The sequence below is a fragment of the Amia ocellicauda genome, chromosome 19 (assembly GCF_036373705.1).
Source record: "Amia ocellicauda isolate fAmiCal2 chromosome 19, fAmiCal2.hap1, whole genome shotgun sequence".
NCBI lineage: Eukaryota > Metazoa > Chordata > Actinopteri > Amiiformes > Amiidae > Amia > Amia ocellicauda.
The window spans coordinates 25,471,334-25,494,932 of record NC_089868.1 but is presented as its reverse complement, the minus strand read 5'-3'; the positions used below and the strand labels follow the sequence as shown (position 1 = coordinate 25,494,932).

The 23,599-nt window shown below is 45.6% G+C and overlaps 2 protein-coding genes across 3 annotated transcripts; one reads left to right on the top strand and one right to left on the bottom strand.

Annotated features, from left to right (window-relative positions):
• Positions 1-351: 351 nt before the first annotated feature.
• Positions 352-7,932, bottom strand: c8a (complement component 8, alpha polypeptide). 2 transcript variants are annotated; one of them, XM_066692661.1, is made up of 11 exons: positions 7,757-7,932; positions 6,324-6,438; positions 4,352-4,496; positions 3,938-4,085; positions 3,249-3,438; positions 2,885-3,067; positions 2,461-2,701; positions 2,105-2,224; positions 1,308-1,465; positions 978-1,200; positions 352-625 (listed from the first exon to the last, which is right to left on the bottom strand). In XM_066692661.1, exons 1-11 carry the CDS (start codon positions 7,915-7,917, stop codon positions 477-479), a joined length of 1,833 nt encoding a protein of 610 aa, XP_066548758.1. In that variant the 5' UTR covers positions 7,918-7,932; the 3' UTR covers positions 352-476. The 2 variants fall into 2 exon arrangements, with proteins under 2 accessions (XP_066548758.1, XP_066548759.1); XM_066692662.1 differs by having other exon boundaries at positions 6,324-6,435.
• A 1,080-nt stretch (positions 7,933-9,012) lies between these two features.
• On the top strand, positions 9,013-23,591 carry LOC136714477 (FYN-binding protein 1). Its single transcript, XM_066691999.1, has 26 exons — positions 9,013-9,083; positions 9,303-9,582; positions 10,249-11,353; positions 12,138-12,341; positions 13,492-13,555; positions 14,019-14,137; positions 14,618-14,643; positions 15,416-15,456; positions 15,641-15,685; positions 16,099-16,231; positions 16,401-16,560; positions 16,761-16,884; positions 17,573-17,607; positions 17,797-17,860; positions 18,434-18,468; positions 18,788-18,851; positions 19,316-19,411; positions 19,883-19,899; positions 20,181-20,214; positions 20,417-20,515; positions 20,804-20,820; positions 20,913-20,949; positions 21,160-21,265; positions 22,292-22,454; positions 22,637-22,670; positions 22,858-23,591. The coding sequence occupies exons 2-26, from the start codon at positions 9,574-9,576 to the stop codon at positions 22,859-22,861; spliced, it is 2,835 nt and encodes a 944-aa protein (XP_066548096.1). The 5' UTR covers positions 9,013-9,083; positions 9,303-9,573; the 3' UTR covers positions 22,862-23,591.
• Positions 23,592-23,599: the final 8 nt, after the last annotated feature.

Sequence of the window (23,599 nt, the reverse complement as noted above, 5' to 3'; positions counted from 1 at the left end):
TATTCTCTGACTGCCAGGCTTCCTTCATCAGGTTGTTTTCTTCTAGAAGACGTAGAGAGAGTCACCATCGACAGATATGGTGCTCACATGTAGCCATTGACACCAAACATAATAAAGGATGAAAGACACAGTTTCCAACACTTTGCATTCAAAACGTGTAGATTTCATCATCGTCATTAGTGTTTTATAATACAGACAAAACACTACAAGACTTAAAGTGTTTCAGTAGGTTATTGATGCAGATGCGTCATAACATGAGATAACAGGACGGCCCCCAGGGCTGTGAGTGAGTCCCGGGGCCGATTTACCAATTCACACTGGAAAGGAAGGGTTATAGATGAAGGAAGTCACTTGTGTTTCAAAGCTTCGGTCTGTTTATTACTATTAGAGTCAGTATTAACCGTGATTAATAATAATATTCAGTAACAGGTACATGTCAGTTGCCCCGGGGTAATGCTGAAAGTCCAGAGCGTCTCCTAACAGCCCTGCGTCTGCGAGGCCCTGCCCAGGCAGCGGTGGCCCCCGGCAAGAGGGGCAGGGTTGTTACACTCTCTGCTGCGCGTCCTCTGTCCCGACTGACAGGACGACCAGCCGCTCCAGCAGCTCCACTGTCCGTGTGTGGGGCCTGCAGGTGGAAATCAATCAACATTCAAGCACAATAAACTGGCCCTGCTTTTTTTTCTGTTCACTTCCTGTCCAAGTAGGAGAACAGTAGTTGAATATGCAGGAGTCCCTTCCTGTCCCAGAGACTGATTATTAATAATATTCGCCCCTACAGTATTCCCTGGTTTCCCATGGTAGTGATAATTCATATTTTAGTGTCCCTACAGCGCCTTGCTTTACCTCACAGTCAGAGCTAATCTGCAATACTGCATCGTTATCATGATAACTGACTAATGATAAATATATTGTAGGTGCTCTGTATCCAAGACATTGAGTATTAATTATATATGAATGCCCTGTCCGTTGTCCATCACCTGTCCTCTGGGTCTCCTGGCAGGCCGCTCCGTCGTAGCCCTGCGGACACAGACAGCGGCAGGCCTGCCCGTCGAGCAGGGGCTGCCCGTTGTTCCGGCAGGGCTGACAGCGGCAGGCACTGAACTCCTGCAGGTATTCCCCCCATGCCCGCCGCAGGTGCTGCACCTTGGCCCCCAGTGCGACGGCCGTGCTGGCGCGGACCAGCTCGTATATCGGCAGCGTCTGGGATGTGGAAACACGAGAAAACCACAATTAAAACCACACAAACCCATATCATCTGTAACGTTATGTGTACATGCAGTCGGCTTCAGTGGGATGAGTCCCCTTACCTCAAACTCAATGAGCGTGGGGTTGTATTTGAGCGATTTGCCCCAGTGCCTGTACGTGTTCTCATTGAAGGCGGCCAGCAACCCCCCGCTGCTCCCCATGTCTCCGCCCCGGACCAGACTGATGCCGTCTTTAATTAAACTGCTGCTCGACGTCCCCGCTGTTTCAATAGGGAGAAAAAACAACATCTGATCACCGTCCAGCTGAGCTCTAACTGACTTGACCTAAACTAATGAATTTATAATTTGCTGAATTAGACCTTTTGCATTATTGTATGTTGTGAAATGATTGTAGAGAATTCAAGTAAGAGGTAAGTGACCAAGGACAAAGCTGGGACAAATCGCCAGAAGACAAAGCGTAGTCTGGGACCCAGGTCATAGACGGGACAGCGGTGTGTCGATGCTCTCACAGTCTGCTCAGATGGTACCATGTTATACTACAGTAAATGTATATTGGTATAAGTAGATGAGATTTGTATTACTAAAGGACAGGATTTAAAGACAGGTGCTGATAAGAGGGACACACAAAGTTTGTGAGTTTCGCCTACTGGTTGAGTGCAGAACGATGGCTTGGTGTATTGGAAGACACACAAATTACTACTTCTTATCAAAATGATTTACAAACATTTTCTTTCTTATAATATGCATGAAAAATGGCTCGTCTTTGGAATGAGATGTTATTTCTTTACTTTTTCACATAAAACAAACGATTTGTGGGTGTGGTCTGCTTCTGAACACAACGAACCCCGGATACAATCCATAAAGGGATCTACTGTGAATCTGAAGGCAGGCAGACCTACCTGAGGTCGTGAAAGCTTTGTCGTTGCAATACTTTGGCGTGATAGACAATTTAAGTCCTGCTTTGATATTGAATCCTAGAGACAAGGCAGCGCAGTGTCTGATCTGGTCCGCTGTGATCTCTGCAACACGACACAAAAGACAGATCATCACTTGACCGTTCATAGATTTCGATACCACCAACATATCCAAAACAGAAAACCCCCTGACCTCTCTCTCCTATTTCTTTCTTGTTGAAACTGAATACGCAAGAAGATGGAGACCCTTATGTCCCACAGTTTCAGTACGTCTCCAACTATACACTCTGGTCTCTAAAACAACTGTAACATGATAATGATTGGGGAAAGCTAAAACATACCGGTTTGCTCCATGTGTTTCTTGTCAACAACCAAGATGTACTCGAGAACACCCCCCATGGTGCCAGAGGTGACATAGTGGGTCCCATAGTTATTGATGAATTTGGAGTACATCCCATAGTTGTATTGATCTGGGAGTTCTGCTAGAGCCTGCTGCATGTCTTCAGTCAGGACCAAACCATCGCTTTTCATCCGAAACTGCGCAGTTTGGACTTTTGACAAAATCCGTACAAATCCCATGTTCTGGAACAAAATTGCACAGCCATGACTAACTCTTGTTTTTGTGGTGTGTTGTATTGTGGTTGTGGTTTGGTTTTGTGGTTTTTGTTTTAGTACGACTGCATGAATTATCTTCTTGATAAATGAAGCACTTCTCCAGAACGTGAACAGAACTCAGACCCAGGACTGCTAGGAGGTGGACTTTACCTGATCGGTGTATCGCGTAAGGTTCCTCAGGGACTCGGAATCCCGATGATAAGAAGCGCCAAGTTCGAACTTCTCGATTCCGAAGGTGAATCCGATCTTGAAGGAATCCCCCTGCTTCCTCGCTCTCAACAAGCTCACGGCGTCGTCGTAGAATTCGGAGGAGCTTCCGGAGTCCACCTGGGCCTGCGAGAAAACGCACAACAGTTCGGAAATGCCCAACCGTAAACTGACCCACACATTTCTCACAGTTTTGCATCCAGATCTGTTTTGCTTCCAGTTCTCGCCTTCAGACGACGTCAAAAAGTTACGGCCAATAGGATCGAGCTGCTCCCGATCTCACAACCTGACATGCCTTCACACTCACCATGAAGCGGTAGGAGAGGAAGTTGTAGGGCTTCCGATAATACTTCTCGTCGTCGTTGTAGTAGATGTGTTCACAGAAAGCGTCGTAGACCAGCTCCCTCCAATCGCCATTGTAGACGTATTCACAAAACCCCCCGTAGTAAACCGGGTCCATGGTGTTGAGGACGAAGTCTTCGGTTAAAACATTATAACTGCAAAATGAGAGAGGGATGTTTTCAGTGCATTTTTTGTTTGGTTATAAATATAGCATTCATATTTCAAGGTTTTATAGGTAAAATTTGCCGACATTTTTAAACCTGTGAAAGTTTAAGATTATTATTAATTATTCATTTTTTTCACCTTGGAAATGTGGGCAGTTAAGATCCTTAACTTGCTTCTGGTAATTAATTATCTCTCTGCTGTGCGAACAGAGTGGGCGGTACCAACCTTTGTGTGCTTTGGAATCTTCCAGGAAGATCGTTAATGTTAATGGTATTTATTATTATAAATAGTAGTAAAAATAACAATGAGATCCATGAACTCTTCACACACACAATCAGTCAATGTTTGCGCTGTATGGATTGAAAAGGATTAATATATCGGGTAAAAGTCACACCATTCAAAGAACAACTCTCGGACCCTGTTCCCCAACCCTGCCAATATCCAAACCTCATACTCTGTATTGCTGCATTATGCTGCACTCTTAATTACCCTCGAACGACCCTCTCTGAGCCGGGGATGGGGAACAGCCGTTTGCAGAAGCTGTCTTGCTCGTCTGGGTCTCCACAGTCATCCTCGTCCGATCCGTCCTGGCAGTCCTGGTCCCCGTTACACAGCAACCTGCGGCTGATACAGCGCCCTGCGGAAGCACGGGACACGCCCGCTCACTCTCACACACCGCCAACACATGCCAAGGAGGCTGTACACGCCACCAATCGCCCGGCACAAGCGGCACAGGAAACGAGAAGTAGAACGAGGAGGAGGAGGAGGAGTAGAAGAAGAAAGAGCAGACAAGGAAGAATGATAAGAAGCAGAAAGAATAAGGAGAATACATAAAAGGAGAAGAAGGCCGCTGTTGGTCCTATTTTGAAGCCTGTCCCCACAAACTGAGAGAGTTGAACTTGCCTGTCTCCTTGCAGGAGAAGGCGTCCCCGCACCCATCCTGGCGCTGGCATGGTGTGTCCGCGGTGCAGGCTCTCTCCGCCCACTGCACCCCTGCACACTGGGCACCGCCGAACTGGGCCGGCCGCTCCAGAGACCGGTACTGGTGCTGGAGACGAGGATGTGGACAGGAAGAAGCCAAGATAAACACAGTAATGCAGCGCAGGGTGTGATGGCTGACAAGGGAAGGGCTATAGTGTACAGGGGAATATAAAATATAGTTGTACAGTTGGATCCGGGGCTGGGGTTGTTGGCACACATCTATCAGACATGCTCGGATGTTTCCGCTGTAAACAATGACCCTGCAGCCGTGAATAATGTGCTGTGGTTTAACTTAACATTTCTACTGTGCCCCTGCACTTCCCTTTTCATGTAAACATGTCTAACAACTATCAGGGGGCTGGAGGTGGCTGACACCCATTCCCCCCGCTGATAAACAAATCGTGGCTTTGTGTACAGCGCATATTAATGTAATTCGAGTGGAAGCAGCACATTTTCTTATGCAATTGTCTATAAATATCACCTGAAGAATAGCATGGGATTAATACAGGCAGAGGATTCGGGGAATCATTTTGCTTTGCAACCTCTGGAAGAAGACCCTCTCCCACTGTTTAATCAGATTTATGTTTATTGTGGTTTTGCTTAATATAACACTGATTGTTTTGTGCCATAACAGGGAGAGATGAAGCAGGAGGGGAAAGTTTTGGATTCCCAGGGCTTTGATATGTAAATTGCTTTTCTGGATCCCAGAATCATTAGAGCATGTAAACCATCACACAACTGTTTCAAGTGGGGTTTGCAAAAGCAACACATCAGCTTCAAAGCGATTCACTCCTTGTGCATGTAAATGCAGGCTGCGCAAATACACAACAAAGAGACCCGGCAACCCGGTGAATAACAAGCAGGGCGCAGAGGCGGTTAAGAGCGCGGTTTCACTTGAGCAGCAGCACACATTAGCAGCCCTTTCTTCTTTTACAGCCCAGAGAAACCAGGAGGATTAAAATTCAGGGCAGCTTCGAGGGAAGAGTCGCCAGCCAACCAGACCGCGGCCGGGACCTTGAAGATTATATGCACTGACTTAACTAAAGCATTCGCTGTCTGTCTATCAATAACACTTTAAACTCAAGGCTCTGTGGTGCACCAGGCACGGTACAGTGAGGCACGGCCGCTCCGGCGCTGTCACAAGCGCGCAGTCCTCTTCCAAATCGATACAAAAGTGATTTTAGCAAATGTACTGCTCAGGCTCGTAGCAAGTATCGGCCACCACGTGTTTTATGAAATGTTCTGGTCCTAACCTCCCTGTACAATCCGTCAGTGTCGATCTTCTGAAACATCACGCCGGCGCTAAGAAATTGCTTAAAACTTCAAACAGAGGGTGCTGGGGCCCGGGATTGACACATATTCGATTTCATTAAGCTCTGGTGCTCAGCAAGACAGATGAGCTGAAGTGAGTCAGCATGTAAGCGATCGCTCTGAGGAAACTTCTGGCAACTATGAGGGAAAACAAGGATCGAAAACTTGGTTTGAGGAATCGACTCCATGGACATCACATCAAGTGCCTTACTTTCTACAAGCCTGTCTGTCTCTATCTGTCCATCTGTCTTTGTGTGTCTGGGCTCATTGCGGTGACGTCATCCCTCTCTGAACGTGGCAGAGTGTTCACACGCCCCCCATCGGGGGATCAGGCTTTGGTGTAGCGGGTTTGTTGCTCTACAGATCAAGCTCTCCTCCTATATGTCTATGTATCCCACAGTCTATCTATCTGTATATCTATATATTTCCCACTCTCTATCTATCTATCTATCTATCTATCTATCTATCTATCTATCTATTGATCTCCCTACCTACCCAGGCACACAGTAGAGAGAGAGCGAGAGAGAGAGAGAGAGAGAGAGAGAGAGAGAGAGAGAGAGAGATGGGGATACAGGTTTTGTACCTTCTTGCCTTCACAGGCTGAACACATGGTCCATGGTGACCACTGGCCCAGACTACAGTCCACCGCAGCTGGTCGGCCGACTGACCGCGGTGTCCTCCCGGTGTGGTTCTGTCTGCTGGGGAGGCACAGGCTGTCAGATTACATCGAACTGAAGACCCAGCGGTGCCTTTGGTTATATTTTAGTTTGTTTGCATTTTATTTACCAACTTATCCTCTTGGGCACCAAACTACCCACGCCGGGCTCTCTAACAGACCGGGTTAATGCACAACCAACACATCTTCAGGCCTCGGTTTTCCAGATACTGCAACAAGCTTGAATTGAATGCATCTGCTCAAATCGTCCGCTGCTAAACATCCAGGGGAGCGGATATCACGGACATTTCCAGGTTAGCAAATAATGAGATCGATTGAGTAACTGAGAGCTTAGGCCGCAAAGAAAAGCAGCCGCCCCCCCGAGGCCCTCAAGTGCTGGAGTCTGATGCCCAGGGTCCCGTCGCACAGATTTCCAATTAGCTCATTAAATAAATCAGTTAAGACCCTGGGGGTGCAGGTGAAATTAAATGAGGTTATATAGCTGGCCAACACTGAAGCAGAGTTTATTAAAACATTTTTGCAATGCACTGCACAATTATGGTATTAAAACAGAGTGTGTACCTCTAAATGAGTTGCATACATTTAAACGGCTTATTATGATTAGTAAGAATGCAATTTTATGGACATTAAAAAAGGGGTGAAGCTTCATTTAGATCTAAATTAGGGGGGTAATATGATGCAGTTAACTATTAAATTGTACAGAAAGCAAGTTTATTTTTCTTGCTCCACTATTTGCATCTTCAAATAAGAGATTTGAGATATTTAATGTCTATTTACCTTTGATTAAGATGTTTCAGAAATGTACTTTAGGACGTTGAATATATATGAATTGGAAGAAGTTGAAGTTCCTACTTTCCCTGCAATCCATAAGTTATAACCTTATACCGAAAATCTAGTACAATCTTTATGCGAACATTTACAGGTACAGTAATTGGAAACCAACAATTAAGAAATTGAGTCACAACATTGTGAAAATCCCATCTTGTGCGCGCAATAATGGCTCCCGCATATAAAAATATATATTAAAAAGACAAATTGTAAAACGCATATTGTAATTGAGACAGCATTAAAATATACAATAATGGAAAATCCTCGGAAAGCATGACGTGGAGGTGGGGGGAGTTGAAGGAGAGGATGATATCTCTGTTACAGACTTGATTATTTATCCGATCTGACCCTGTAAGTCATGCGTTGCGGCAAAGACGACGTTTTAATGAATCTTCGGTTTCCAGTCTCTGTTACTGTGCGGTTTTGTTGCACACACCCAATAGACACCCAACACACCCCCCTCTGAGAGCAGCTAAACTGATTTAAAAGCCAAGGAAAGGCCTGTACTGTACCTCCCTTCAGCTGGACTGCAGAGGGTGTCAACAGCCTGGACCCAAACCCACTGACTCAGGCACAGCAGCAGAAAAAAGGAGCCCCCTGGGGAACACATCGCTCTCAGGATCATGGCAGTGACTGGCACCTGTACACCAGAGCAGCTCTGTCCCGGCTGCATGACCCGCCAGTCCCAGCAGAGCCGATCGATGGCGGACAGAGTCAATCATTGATCGGAGGTCAACACTGGCAACGGCTGCTCTTCCACTAATACTGATACGCTGCTGGCCAAACTGTATCACACATTAGTGTTTGCTGTAGCAAGCTCAAACCAATGAGAGAAGAAGCCTAAATGTGCTGCTGCTGCTACTACTACTACTACTAATACTACTACTACTAATAATAATAATAATAATAATAATAATAATAATAATAATAATAATAATAATAATAATGCACTGCCGCAATGGGAATCACCCAGCAGACAATCCCCACACGGCTGTAACGCCCCCATCTCAGTTCACTGGAGAGCAGCGATGTCCATTTGGGGCTGACAGGATAGGAGCACACAGCTGGGGGGACTTTGATCGGACTTGTGTTTGTGTAACCAGGCCCTGTGTTGGGATCTCAGCCACACTGGGAACACAGCTTTGGAGCAACACTGGTGCGTTTGTTTTGTGTTGGTTTCAACAAGGTTCAAAGTATCAAGTGTTGTGTTTGGCTCGTTACCACATGATTAAATGGAGTATTTTGGGGTCAAAAGAAAAGATCAATTAAGGTGGACACTTAACCCTCTCCTCTCCTCTTCTAAAAAACACACACAATGACCAATCAGAGACTTTCTGCGAATAGGGCATCCCAACTGGAGGCTCATGGACAGTCATCAGCCGGGAGATCAGTTTAATGATGCTGTTCCCACTCCACACTTCACAGCAGGCGAGTTTTATCATACGGGAACTTAAGAGCGCACCAACTGTTTGCCACCAACGCCCAGCGTATAAAATAAAGATAATAGCAAGACTGATAAAAGTACGATATAAAAATTGATTCGCAACTATAAATAAAACCCTCCGTGATCTGTCCCACTGCGTCCCAGACGTGGGAGGAGGCCGGACCAGGCAGTGAGGGGCTTGGGAAGACAGCTTGCTGGTTTCCACAACTGAGCTCTTAATTGCTTAATTGAACCCTTAATTGAACTGTTTTGGCAGGGCTTGGGGGCCAATTATTTAAAGAAAAACGGAGTCAAGAGAACATAAGCACTCATGTGTCAACGAAATGCACAGTTTGTCTCTTATCTAGGGGAGATGCTGTGAGAAAGATTCCTGCAAACGGAGGGCAAATCAACGGGTTTGTTGCCATCAGCTGGTTACTAATAGGTATTGCATTGTGGGTGTGCGCTGATTCCGACATGCGGGAAATGAGGAGATGTCTTATCATACAACACACACATACTTTGAAGCTGGTGTGTCAGGAGCCGTGCATTACTTTCCTATAAAACCACGATAACTAGCCTACAGTTTACAAATAAATACAATAAATACTGGTATCTATCTTTTGGCACCCCAGGGTACCGGAACAAGTCCAGCCGCATTCCTGGGCTGTTGGTGTGACTCGGGGGTCCACTCTGCACAGCTCGCTGGAGGAGATCGTGACCCGGGACTTGCTTGGCCGGATCATCGGGAGGGGATGTGCTTGTCTTTTCCCAATTCCTGTTGTGCCCCCAGAGGCGCCCCGCCCAGCCCAGGTGCGCAGGTGCGCAGCTCCGACAGCGCAGCCACTGCGTTTAAAGCTCATATGGAAACATTATAACGACCGTGAGGGACGAACACAATTCACAATGGAGCAGGTAAAGCGCTTTTTTCCTTCTAGTTTGTAAAGTTTTAAATACTTTTTTTTTTTCTTTCTTTGAATCTGTTGATTGTGTGTGACGTTTTATCGGTGATCAGTGATTGATTTTAGCCCAGCCTGAACCTGTAGACAATATTACTGCGGTATTGGACAATTGCTTTGTTGATTCTTGAACAGTTTGGGGTCGGCGTTTTAGTTTGGTTTAAAAAGGTCTCGAAGTTTGTGCACCTTTCTGTATTATTCAATGCAAAGAACTTTCTGTCACGTTATGATTTATCAATATACTCATTAATAAAATAAGCGTCTTGTTAATGCAATTTTATAACAAGTGGCGAATAAACTTCATGCGTTAATGACACACTTGTGTTAAATAGGTAGACTGCTTCGGGATGTTTGATTTGAACATACATAGCGTTAATTTGTAGCCACTCTCAATTCACGTGAAATCAAACATGCTAAACTGTATGTTGCAGCATCTTTTGAAAACGTTGCTTTTAACTTTAATTATATTATTTATGCCAACTAGAACAAAAAAAAAAAGCATTGCCTATTTATTCATTTTACTTCGGGGGTTAGGGTTTGAAAACATTACTAGTTGTGGTGTTCTGTGCCAGATGTCAGAGTTTGGTCTCAAGATGATCATTTCTTTTTCACTCTGTCCTAGGAGGAAGCAAGAGACTTTAAATCATTACTGGCCAAGTTTCAGGACAATCCTGCTTTTCTGAAGAATGGAATGCACCACAGACCCCCAACGGCTGAAAAACCAAAAGCAATCGCCCCACCAGAGAAGGGAGCCGTGTGTGTGAACCTCGGAGAAGGCAGGGAAACCGACCCAAAGAGACTGCTTTCGCTCCCGGCGACAATCGACACTGTCCTTCCCGACCCATTGCACAACACGGGGACCCCCGGACACGGCTCTCCAGAGGCCATCTCCCCCACTGGGGACCACAAGCACAAGAAGAATGAAGGGCAGGGAGTGAAGAAAGCCCTCAAAGACAAGAAAGTGCTGCCTGAGTCGCATAACAAGGTAGAGAAGCCGAGCTCGGTTTCCCCCGCTAAAAAGACCCTCGCGCTCCCTGGCAGGAATAAGAAGAATCGGTCCATTCAGGAGCATCCACAAAACGCATCTGAAGAGACGAGCTCTGGTTCTTCAAAGCCCAGTTCACCTACAGCCTTGAAAGACGAGCTGACGCGTGTCCTTCCATCCAGGTTTGAGAGAACTGAGAAATTGTCCCACGTCGATGGGAACCTGCCAAAGCAAGACCTAGGTTTGCGCCCCCAGTCGCCCAAGTTTGGACCATCTGCGGTTCCCCCACCCACAGCCCCGAAACCAGGACACTGGTCCCAGACCGCTAGAAACAACCCGCCCAAGACTGGCCTGAGCGGACCTCCTCACCTGCTAAAACACAACCGGCCTGTTTTCCGCCCCCCGTTGCCGGTGAAACCAGAAAGCCACACCCTGGCCGGTGGTAAACTGGCCGCCCTCCTGCACGGGCACCGGGCGTCCAAAAACACAAAGCCGAAAGTGCAGTCAACTCCACCCCCGTCTCCAGACAAACTTCCCAGCGTGTCCCAAGGAGACGCCGATGAGACTCCAACGCCGAGCAGCGGTCTCCCTCTCCCTCGGCTCCCCCCGGTGGACTACCTGCACTCTGAGAGACCCCTGGCGATGGACACGGGTCACTCCAAGAAGCACCACACCCTGGTTCCCCCCGGGCCGACTGGAGCATGTGCTGAGCCGGTCTCCCCGACCCAGGGCTCCCCTTACGGTGAGTCTGCAGGAACATCTCACTGGGGGGATGGTGTGCTGAGAAGGGGAACTGCCTAGGGGGTCAAAGTGCGGAGGTGGAAAAGCCTTAGTGGAGCCCCTTCTACGAGGCCGGACCACTGGGTTCAACACACAGGCAGGCTGTCGAGAGACGTCCCTGAAACAACAGTGTCCCAAAAGCCATCTGATGAACTAATGCATCTTTGAAGTAACTTATCAAAGAAAATACACACTGATTGCAAGAAGTCTGTTATCAATGTGTGTGTATATGTATGCATGTGAATATAGATCTATATAGTTTGAGATTTTATATCTAAATATAGATTAGAGAAACCTATACACGCAAATGCATGATATAATGAGTGCACATGTTAGGGACACTGTAGAAAAATTGATTCTGTGGATTTTCTGCAGGAATTTACATTGAGAGAAATGGGTCATGGTAATAAAGTGCACAGGGCTTTGTGCCGGGCTGTAATTAATGGTTTGTGAACAGTGCTGGTATGCAAGAAATGCACGGCATACCATGGTGCCTGCGCTTTCCAAAATACCTGGCATTCTCCAGAAAGTTGTGTGGTAGAGTAATGTGTGACGAACCTCAATCATGAAGATTTTTTACTCTGTATTTTATTAAATCAATATGTAACTGACAGAAGTAGAGTGACTATAATGATCTCCCCTGTACGATGATTATTCTGTCTGTTTGCTGCTGTGAATTCTTAAGTGCTGGTCCAAAAAGAGAAACCCTTAGAAGTGGCATCACACTGGGTTTAATGTCATTGCAGGGCTCAGTGTGCCTGACGTGACGGGCAGTGAGGACAAGCCTTGTGATGTGCAGCCAGACCTGCAGGCTGACCGGTCCCCCGTCAGAAGAGCCCTGCACGAGCCAGCAGACCCCAATAATCCTCCCACGAAGCCCCCCAGGCCGAGGACCGTGGACTTGAGTGCCTACTGCCCAGCCGGACAGGAGGCTCCGAGAGAGACGATAGGTACTCCTCGTCCGGTGTGTCGTCATTGCTCTCATTTGGATCGGCACAGAGAGAAGAGGAGCTGGAGTCCTCGAGCTTACTTAAGCCATGCGAGAAACACAGCGAAGAATCTTATTAAACTCATGTGAGAGATTGTCAGACCATGACTGGCGCTCTTCTTTAGAATTCAGTATTTTTAGAATAAAACGTTGCGTATATTGTTAGTCATGTGGCGGCGTTCACCTTTTTTTCACCCTTTTTAAAATAATTTTAAAAGTGTAAACAGGCAGATGGGGTTGGGAGTTGGGGGGTAATTGAAAAGCAGTTCCATACTGTGCAGACCCCAGCTGAGAGAGGTTTCCAGACGGGTCTCCTGTGGTTTTAGTAGCTGCCAAACCGATGGGGACGTTCAGCAGTCTGCGCTGAGGGGACAGACATCGGAGGGAGTTTGTTCTCTAGTCCCGGATGGTGTCGTGGCTGTGGTTGTCGAGCCCTGGGCTGTGTGTGTCACTAGGGTGCTGTAACAACTGTCTCGGGAGCTCCGGATGTCAGTTTGTGCCATTTCTGTGTTTTTTTTAATTCCTCGCTTGAACTTGATTTGTGTTGGTATTGAGAAGCTGCAGGGTGGCTGCCCTCCCTCGGGGCTCTTCTGAAATACAGGCTCTTCTGTGTCTCGCATTCCGAGGGAGAAAACTTACCCGGCACATTGTCCCACCCTTTGTGTAAAATTTCTAAAAAGACTAATCTCTGCCGCCCTGTTAGGAGGACGTGGGCCTTTTGTCCCTCAGTGGGGGGGTTTAATGGTTCCTTTCTGGAGACATGACTGCTCTGCGATACTGAATATTTGCTTATGCAGATCCGATGGCACAGTAGACCAGCCCCAGTTCTCCGGAGGCGCAGGGTCCGCTGGTTGTACCCGAGCCCCTGGTATCTCTAACTGAAAAGATTGCTTTGCCCGTTTGGCAAGTGTTGAGGCTTTTCTCCTGAGCTCTGTGGCTGATGTCCGAACGTTTGAAAAGCCTGCAGGTCCGAGGTTGGCCGCTGCACAGTTGGATTTGATTTCACACTAGTTTAAAGCCCATAACATGTTGACGTTATAAACCCTAGAGAACTGACTGCTGTTAACTCCCCCATTGAAGCCTTACAGACCATTTGTTTTTCCTCTCCCCAGAACACGATCTTGCGGATTCGGTCTCGAACCCTCCTGGCGATTCCGAAATTGACCCAAAGACCAGGTAAAGTCTCAAACAACGGTCTTCACAAACTGATAAGCTATGTATTTTTCTTTCAACACCTCCAAACTAATGGTTTAAGACTACCTACTTTGTTCAAGGAAAGTGTGTTTTTTATCAATAAATGCTGTCTTATCTTTTAAGTCCCTTTTATCTTGTAGTTCCTTGGTGTTATCTAGGTATATCGAAGATATCTTTGATCAAATGTGTATATATATTCCCTGTGGGCACGTGCACTGCCGTTTTGGAACAAAATAAATGAACGAAGAACGTGGACTATTGATTTATTCACCTTCTCTGTATCGCTTAAAGTTGGAGACTTCTGCAGCCCAATGTGCTCACTAGGAACCTTCCTGCACATTAGGGCCACGGGGGCCACACTTTCAAGGGGGGTTTTGGTTAAATGTGTGTTGTCTGAGCTCTTGTGACCGAATGTATTCCTTTTCCATTCCCTTCCCTCCGTTAGCCTCGCCAGTGTCCTGTCTGTGAGCAGCATTTACGAGACCTGCGAAATCTATGATGAAGTTGGAGTAACGCAGATTCAATCGAGTGAAAATGCCCAGAGTGATGGAGGAGCCCAAACCGGTGAGGGGTGACGAGAGTCCATTTGCTCGCTGTAGAAGACAAAACATTGCCTTTAGCTCTGAGGGGTTTCTGTGCCGAATTAAGTCTGTCTGTGTAGCGCATGGTTATTGAAATGCTTGTTCTAAAATGATTCGGATGCCGTACTGTAAAGCTATTAAATTAAAATGATTGATGCTCATGTCCTGAGGTCTGACTGAAATAGGCTCTAATGCTTATTCAGATTTAAATGGGGAAACTTCTCTTGGATAAACTCGTAGTTGTAGCTGCTGTATTTTGTTGACATTTAATTTTGACTCATGTTCTGGTTACATTATCAATCAGTCTTAGGAACGTGCCTCAGAAATCGTCAGATCTTAACGACTCCGAGCTGTTGTAAAACCATGTTGACCGCAAAAGAAACCTGGTTCTGCACAATTTAGCTAAATCTGCAAATACAGAAGGTAATCAGTCATTCTGTTTTGTTTTTTGTTCCTTGAGCAGATCTGGATTCTGCAAGCCAGCTGAAGGTAAGGTGGCCTCCATTTTGTTTCCTTGCATTGTTGGCTGCGCCCATCCTGTCCACATCCACGCGCTCATGCATCAGATCTCCTCCTTGCCTGGGATTTCTGTCCATGGGGAATGGGTTTGAACCCCGGCACTGACCGAAATACCCCACAGTATGGCAAACGCTACCTCGATTGACAGTCGTTCTCCCATTATTATTATTATTATTATTTTATTTCTTTCTTGGCAGACACCCTTATCTAGGGCGACTTACAACATAAGTGCAAAACAAAGTGCAAAAATAGTTAGGTAAAGGCATCAAACATTACAAATTATATTTACATAAGACAGAGCAATTCAAAATATAATACATTTTACAACTTCCAGTCTACACAGGCAAGTACAGTAAGTGAGGTCCTACATCCTAGATGGTGAAAGCTAAGTGCTGTCAAGATGTAGGTTCACAGTCGGGGGTTATGGGAAAGGGAGCACGGAGGAAAACAATCAAGAATGCAAGAAGCATAATTAAACTGAAGTGCTATCTAGCAGGGATAGAGGACTAATATTACAAGTACTGTCTACATGGATCTTCACGTTTATTCTAGTTCATTAATTCAACTTTCTACAACTTCGTACCTTTCAAATTGTGGATTACCAGCTCCCATCTAAGTCTCAAGACTTTAACTTTTTTTATTTAAGAGGTTTCTGGATTGTTACTGAGTGAATTCCCCAGAGCAGTAAGATGTCAAGTATCCAGCATTTTGGACAATCTTGTTTTCCTTGTTTCGTTTACAGAACGAAGACCCAAAGAAGAGCGTGTGGTTTCGAAATCCTTGGTATGTTTTTGATGCTTTCCTAATTTAGTATAGTTGTTTTATTTGAATATATTTAAACGGAGAATTGCAGATGGTTTGGTCTCTTCTATATAAAATTAAACAAATTCATAAACATCTGTTCATATACATGTTTTCCTCTAAATACGAGTAAACCTTTCACAACCCATTTAATTTTATTCATCAGGTCTGATAGCACTGAGGAAATCCACTCTAACAGCAATGCCAACAGGTAAAACAGTCTTATTGTTGAAAAGCAGTTCTGAATTCTTCCTTTATATACAATAAAATCACAGGGTAATGCGTTATAAATGACTGCTTGTCTCACTGTTCTTTCCAAGCCCTTACCTTATAGTGGTTCTGATAAAGGTTTATTAAGCAGTTACCTAATTGTTCGGGTAATACACCGGTTTTAAAAGGTGTTGAAGAGCCACCCCATTGTCGAGCACAGTGTGTTCATGCAGGCTTAAGAATAGTATTAAAGAGCAAGCTTAGTGGTTGCATGCTGGGTTCAATGGGGGGTTTGCTTTACAGGAAATGTGCTTTACAAAAAAATGGGTTTGGGGGTGATTTTTATTACTGTGCGGTCAAAACCTTCTCCTCCACCAACCTTCTGTCCCGTCCTCCGCACCTCCTCCTCTTCAGCGATCGCTCGGACAGTCCCGGGAGTCACGGGGACAAGGAGCAGCGGAAGAAGGAACGCCAGCGCCTCCAGAAGGAGAGGAAGGAGCAGAGAGAGAGGGCCAAGAAAGTGAACGAGCTCCAGCGGAAGTTTAAGGTAAGCGCTGCCCGGTGACATCGGCGCGGGAAGGGAACGGCGTTTCCAGAGGCAAAGCCGCTGCCTGCCTCGGGTCGTATGTTGTCTACGTCTCTACCGCGGTCGTTTGAATTCTCCACAGTGTGCCTGGAGGTGGACTGTACATCAGGGCTGCTTTTCTCATTTGTAGCTCACTGGTCTGGAGGAGCCTCTGTACCATGCCCAGGTGATCTCGGCGACCAAGAGCTGGAGAAACGACCTGCCGGTGAAGGTCGGGGACACCGTGAGCATCATCCGTGCCAACAACTGCCCACAGGGGAAGTGGCTGGCCAGAGACTGCGACTATAACTGTGAGTTCCCACCGGGCTAATTTATTGAGCATTGATTGTAATGTATGGGACCGAGCACGATTTTACTAACCTAACCTGACCTACTTTTAATCCCAGTCATTTGTGCTTGAATGACAGATGCTGCCAAACAAAACAAAAAGCTATTGTCCTGTTCTTGACGCATGCATTCTTTTCCATCACTCTGTCGATGGCGATGACAGACGGCTACATCTCGGTCAAGGCTCTGCAGCTGGATATCCAAGAAATGCTCGAGCTGGGAAAGAGGGCGTCTCAAGCGAAGGGGCGTGGCGTGGCGGAGGAGGACACGTTCAGCATGGAGAGCAGGTACTCGGCTTTCTGTCCAGCCCGGCCAGACAGGTTCGGTGTGCTCTGTATTGTTTCAAACCAAAGAATCTGGGTCAAATTGATCCCTTTTCACTTGGCAGCTTAAATGAGAATAAGATGAGCAAATGTGCCAGAATGTTTCTCCCTCCCAGGTGTTAAACTTCTCTAGTGCAGAACTGGTTTCCTCCTCAAAATGGACAAGTCTTTTTAGAAGTAAATAGTTAATTCTGTCTGAATTGTAAGCTTGGCAATTAAAAACTTGCAGAGACACGGTAAAAATCAATTAGCACGCATGCTGTACGACATCAGACAGGAGTAATTAATATAGCAAGAACAATTCAGGTGATCTTCTCCTTGGAGGCCTTGTATGATTAGTCTATAAAAAATACTGTAATGTAATACGAGAACTGCAGAGAAGTTTCTATAACCATTCCCAGCAGCCATCCATTTGAACGCCAATCTGGATTAGTTTCCTGAAGCAGATTGAAGGTGGTCTCGCCACATTTTGTTCATTCTGTGCATATTTCCTGATTCTGTTGCTGTAGCCAGTCATGCAGTATGCTTTTTTTTTTTTGGAGGGGGGGGGGGGGGGGTTGTTGTTTTCAGTAGTTACGTTGTTGCATTTCCCCCAGAAGCTCTCGTGTGGTAATGTGGAGTTTTAATCCTGATCTTGTGGGTTTTCTTGCAGGTCTTCGGTGGTCTATCCCGTTTCCATAGACAGCTGTGAGTGTTTCGATCTAATTTGCATTTTATCCATGAACTGACTATACCAGTGCAACACAATACAGCATACGCCATAGTCGCAGCCCGAGGTGCATTCTTCTCATCCTTGTGTAGTGAGGTGTGTTGGTGTGATGTCTTTTGTGAGTGACTGAGTGAGTGACTGACTTGCTGTGGTATGCATTCGCTCAGTTACAGATGACAGTGAGGAATGGTCATGTGATGATGAGCTCACACCTTCTCCCCCAGGAAATGAGTGAGTACAGACGGGGAATTAATAGGTGGGGGTGGGTGAAGTGAAGGATTCACCATTGTGGGGGTGGGGAGGGAGGTTCTCACGGGAGCTGTAGCCAACGCGATAAATCCTCGGGTGGTTGGAAGTGCTCGTTTTCCACATCGGCCATCAACCGAACGCCACTGCGGCAGCTGGGATCGTAAAGTATGATGCGACTCCGGGGAGAACTTGACTCTTTATGGCGGACGCAGACTGAGATTGGTTATTCCGGGTCCCGCACGTTGGAGAGAGAGGTGTGTGGCTGGAAAACTGCCAGCGCTGTGAAGGGGGACTGCAGATCGTAGTGGTGTGGGGCTGGGGGGGTGCAATAGCGGATTTAATTTCACCACTGGGGTTGTAATACCACCCCAGATACCCCTGGTCGAAGGTGCAGGGGGTCGGGGCGTGCCGAGACACTTGCACCAGCTCTCCCGTGGTTTTGTGGGAACCGAGGAGCCCAATTAGACCCGGCTCTGTGGGAGCACTATAGGGATGAGGTGCCTCCTCTGTGTGCTTTTGTCCTGCATGTTTATAGACAGTTTTGTTTGTTTTCAGGGGACACTCTAACGCTACGTCAGCGCCTGAAACATGTGAGTAAGATGGTTATGGTGAATTTCTCCTTTCAATCACTCCTGTTTTCATGATAATATTGAATGTTTTCTACCAGTTGTCTATGTGTATTGCATATGCTTTATTTATTCTATAAGAGTTACATGTGTAATCTGAAGTTATGGGAAGAGTTCCTTTTGGGATTTGGGTGCATGAGCCATATAAACATGTTTATATTACATGTAGTCATATTAAAGGCTTGTATTGTATCCATGTTTTGATTGAAGTCTATTTTAAGCAGTTTAAAGGAAGTTCTCTTGTACATTACAAGTTATTAATTGGTATTTGTTATCTCGACAGCCTATGTACACATGAGTGGCGATTGTCTGTATGAAGATGCCGTCGTGGAAGACGGTCGAAGTCAGTAAGTGTGAAGCTATTAATTCCGAGAGCAGTGCTGTCCTATTCGTAAAGAAATGTCTGTAATGGAAATTTCACCAATACTTAGTCAAGGTTGTCCTTTAAAGCCTCTGTTCCAAAGTGTCCAATAACTCTAGATTGGAAAACAGTATTTCAGTTTAATAACCACAAATCCCATCTGTGCTGACAAGGAACACAGAAAATAAAAAATGTTTGTCATGCTCTAGTGGGCAAAGCAGCAGACGTATGTGTCGCCCATCTGTGTATATCATGTTGGAAGCCTGTTAATCTGTGCCGATGCCAAGGTGTTTGTTTTTGGAATTGATACCAGTTGAATGAAAGCCTTGGCTCTTCTATGAAGGTAATCGATTTTAAGCCGGAGTGAATTTCCCTTCCTGAGTAGATGTTTCCAGATCTTCCACCCCCCGGTGTTTGGAAACTTGGTGACAAATTACTTTCTCCCTCCAGGTTGCAAAACGAGGCTCTTCAGAAACTTGCCATTTTCTTTCAAGGTCGCAAGGAGTCAAATGAGGACGCAGACAATGGCAACGAGGGTCTTGAAAAGTAAGACTCGTTCCCCAGTACTGTGCTGTACCATTCCTCAGTGCAGGGGATCTGTCAACACGTCTTATTTTTAATCTGATCAGTTCTGAGTGACAGCAATGCATCTGTGTGAGACAATCACTGTCACTGATGTGTACACTTGAGGCCTTTATTATGTCCTATAGCTCAATGTGCTCTAATGTATCTACACACACGATTAGTTTGGTAATCGTCGGGTTACTATACACAGCCCTGAATCTCTTCCGCTGGGTTTGAACGGTGTTGGACTCGTGCAGTGAATGCACTTGTTATTGCAGTGACATCATAAAACCTTTTTAGTGCCTTTTGACCACACCTCTGACATCGTGGAGGGGGTGTGGGTCTCGGGCTGTGTTTGGAGGGAAGTGCACAAGATAAATGAAAATCATTTATTCAGTTAAATGTGTAACTTTTGTTTTTTTTCATCGCCAACCACCCCATCTGTTTCTGAAGAACTGAAGACCAACACAGTGAGTAAACTGAAATACTCTGCTGGAGAAAATCAGACTTATGGTTCTGCACTAGTCGTGGTCGGGGGGTGTTATTACTGCTAAAACTATTCAAGAAATATAAATGAGTTTTTAATTGAAAGTTAATATGAACACAATGAAGTAGAGATGTTAAACTGCAAAGCCCACATTTTACAACAGTTTTAATTTAAGAAAACCGGATAAAAGAAATTAGATGGAGTATTTTCTTTGTGAATCAAGCTGACTATTATAAAAATATATAAATGCATTTGTCTTGATAGGCGCTCTGCATCCCGCTGAGGAAGACGCTGACCAGTAAGTAACGGAACATCCTCTACCGTTAAAACGGACGTCTGTCACCAGTAACGATGCTTTTATTCCTTTTTAATTGTGTTTGTTGCCGAGACTTTTCAGCGTTTATGCGATGGCTGTCGTTTTCAGTCAGTGTGCCGTGTCTTTGCCCGTCTGTGTGTCGGTCCTGGTTGTGTTGATAGTCATCTTTGTGCCTTCTCTTCAGGTGGCAGACAAAAGTCAGTCAGCAGCCAGAGCCTGTTCAGAAACCGCTGGACCTGAAGGAGAACGTGGGCAACGCTCTCCCGGTCAACAGCTGGCAGAGGTACGGTCAGTCCATCGGTGCCATCATAGCCGGTGTAATCTCAGAGTGAGAGGAAGATCTGTAATGATCTTGGCTAGCTGAGATGGGGTTTAAGATATCGGTGTCTTCGGGTGGGAAGTGGTTTAATTTGTAGTTATAGATTCAAACAGTGAGTCAAGGTGTTCACTGTTTTAAAGATAACGTCCTCAGTTAAACGGACTGAATATATCCAGTGATCAGGAGTAGGTCTGTGCTTTGTCCATCTCTAACTTGTTCATTTGTTTTTGTCTCCTGTGTTTGTTCCCAAAGACCTGCAACCAAAATAGGTAAGTGTTTTCAACACACAGGATTCCTCTGAACATTACTCTTAACGTCACTCTTAACCTACTGAATATACTTTGTTTTTGTATTTAAACAGTGAATCCCTACATCGATGTCCTCTTGTCCATTCAGAGGTACGATCCTCCTCACACACCTTTGCTGGTCACTGTGTATTAAACTTGGTGTGTCTAGGGTTCATAAAACAGTCCCAGTACTACTTTGTTCTTTAAATCTTCTGTACAATGCAAAATGTAAAGGCACAGGACAGACTAGTGGCACATCTATATCTATGTTGCTGTACTTTTCTATTCCTTAATGTATTTATTTTACATTCATAAACGCAGAGAGAACGATGAACTCAAAGTCAAGCGCGGCAGTGGAGACCGAGCAAAGCGCAACAAGAACAAGAAAGGGACCAAGGAGGAGAAGGAGTTCAGGAAGAAGTTTCAGGTGAACTGTCAGCTTTTCCCCTGAAGTTAAAATAATTCGGTGGGTGGGTGTACAATACATACATACATACAGATGGGTGAAAAATGAAAGGAAAACCCACATACAGTGTCTCAGTAAGGTGTTGGGCACCACAAGCTCCAGAACAGCTTCAATGCTCTTGGCACAGATTGTACGAGTCTCTGGACTCTACTGGAGGGATGAACACCATTCTTCCAAAAGATATTCCCTCATTTGGGGTTTTGATGGTGGTGGAGATCACTGTCTAACACGTCGGTCCACAATCTCCCATAGTTGTTCAATTGGGTTGAGATCTGGTGACTGAAGGCCATAGCATATGAGTCGCATAATTTTCATACTTATCAGACCATTCAGTGACCCTCGTGCCCTGTGGATGGGCATTGTCATCCTGGAAGAGACACTCCCATCAGGATAGAAATGTGTCACCATAGGATTAAAGGTGATCGCTCAGAATAACTGTCATGATTTGTAGTGACCCTTCCCTCTAAGGGGACAAGTGGACCCAAACCATGCCAGGAAAATGCCCCCACAGCATAACGGAGCCTCCGGACCCCCTCACTGTAGGGGTCCAGCAGTCAGGCCTGTCCCGTTCTCTTGGTGTCCCACACATGCACTCGCCCACTTGTCGAGAATATGGTGAAGGATGACTCCTCTCACCAGATCACTTCTCATCTCTGTAGACTGGTTTTGCCCCACTGAACTCTCAGATGTGCATTTGTCTTTGTAATGAGGGGTTTCTGCACTGCAGCCCTGCTATAATATCCTCTCTGTGTCGTTCTCGACGGACTGTTCTTGCTGACACTGTCAATGCAGGATGAGATCAGACTTTCTCAGTCACCTGGAAAGAGCTGCTCTTCTGTTTTTCTGTGTTTGCAGAATACAAATGTTATTTTTCAGTACTACAAAGGTGTGCTCTTCACAAAGGTGGTGTGCGTCTCTGACCTGGGTGATCTGAGATGCTGTTGTGTATCTGGTTTGGTTGACGGTCTGTCTGTGTGTGTGTTTCAGTACACCAAGCCCATCGAGGTCCAGAGGCAGGCGGTGGTCAGTGACGTCATCGCGCAGGAGTTCCCCGACGCCAGGGACCTGCCCATCCACCCCGGGGAGACCCTGGACGTCATCGACGTGACCGGCAACAACAAACTGCTGTGCAGGAACAAGGCGGGGAAGTGTAAGTAGAGCTCGGTGCGGCCCGCTTTCCATGGCAACAGCCCTCGATGCTGTGCTTGGGTATTTCCCCATTGTCCTGTTGGACGCGAAAGGATTACGGTTCTTCCCCGGTGCCTTCGACTGGGAGAACGCCCTCATTCACATCAATGTGAGGAGACTGATTGTTTGACTCTTGTTTTGCAGATGGCAGTGTATTAATTGAAAACTTAATATTCAGGTGAGTGTTGGCACAATGTTTATGTATGTATGTAGGTTATATTATGAACACTAGTGTTTCATACACATGTACATTTTAATGCAAAACAACCTTCGTTCAAATGTATTCTGTATCAAGTCTTTGTCACGAATAATTGCTTCATGGTGCATACGTTTATTTACATTTTTATCCCTCCCACTTTATTCAGTTAGCGTTACTCTGACCAGGACCTTGTGATCGGTGCTGTGATTGGGTCTCGGTATCGGTGCTGGAGAGAGAGCGCTTCAGATGAAAGAAAAGGACGGGGTGACATAATGGATTGCTTGCATAATGGATCTGCAGAAAATCCTACATTTTCTGCTTTGATTTTAACCACTAGTTAGTTTGTGCTGCCACTTACTTCACAGAGGAAGATTCTCTCCAGTACAGGTCTGAGGACATCTAGCCACAATCTGTGGTTTGGACAAAGTGAGCTGGCCGTTTTCACGAGGAGCTCACATGAGGTCACCTGCCACTCCACGCTGTAGCTGGCCACTTTCACGTGTGTCTCACTAATGAGGGGCTTTGTTAAAATGATGACAAAATAAAAAGAACACTCCTGATTTATTAAAGCAAAATGAAGGAAATGGAAAAGCACGCTTCACATGAGTCTGTGAAATGGATTTATTTCTCTCAGCTCTTAGTTGCAACTGTTATACTGCTAAACAAAGAATATGGTTTTTGTGTGCGTTTGTGAAATAGCTTTCATAGCTACATGTTTTTCAGTGCTGTTCTGTTAACATAGATATTGCAACCACCTAAAAACATTCAGTATCATGGTTGAAAAACTTTATTAAATTGTCCAGTGTTCCTAGCACCAAGTTGATTATTGTTTATTAAATTATTAATTGTGCTCTGAGATGTCTGTCATTTGTATTCCAATCAATAAATGTCTTAATTTAAGTCTTTGT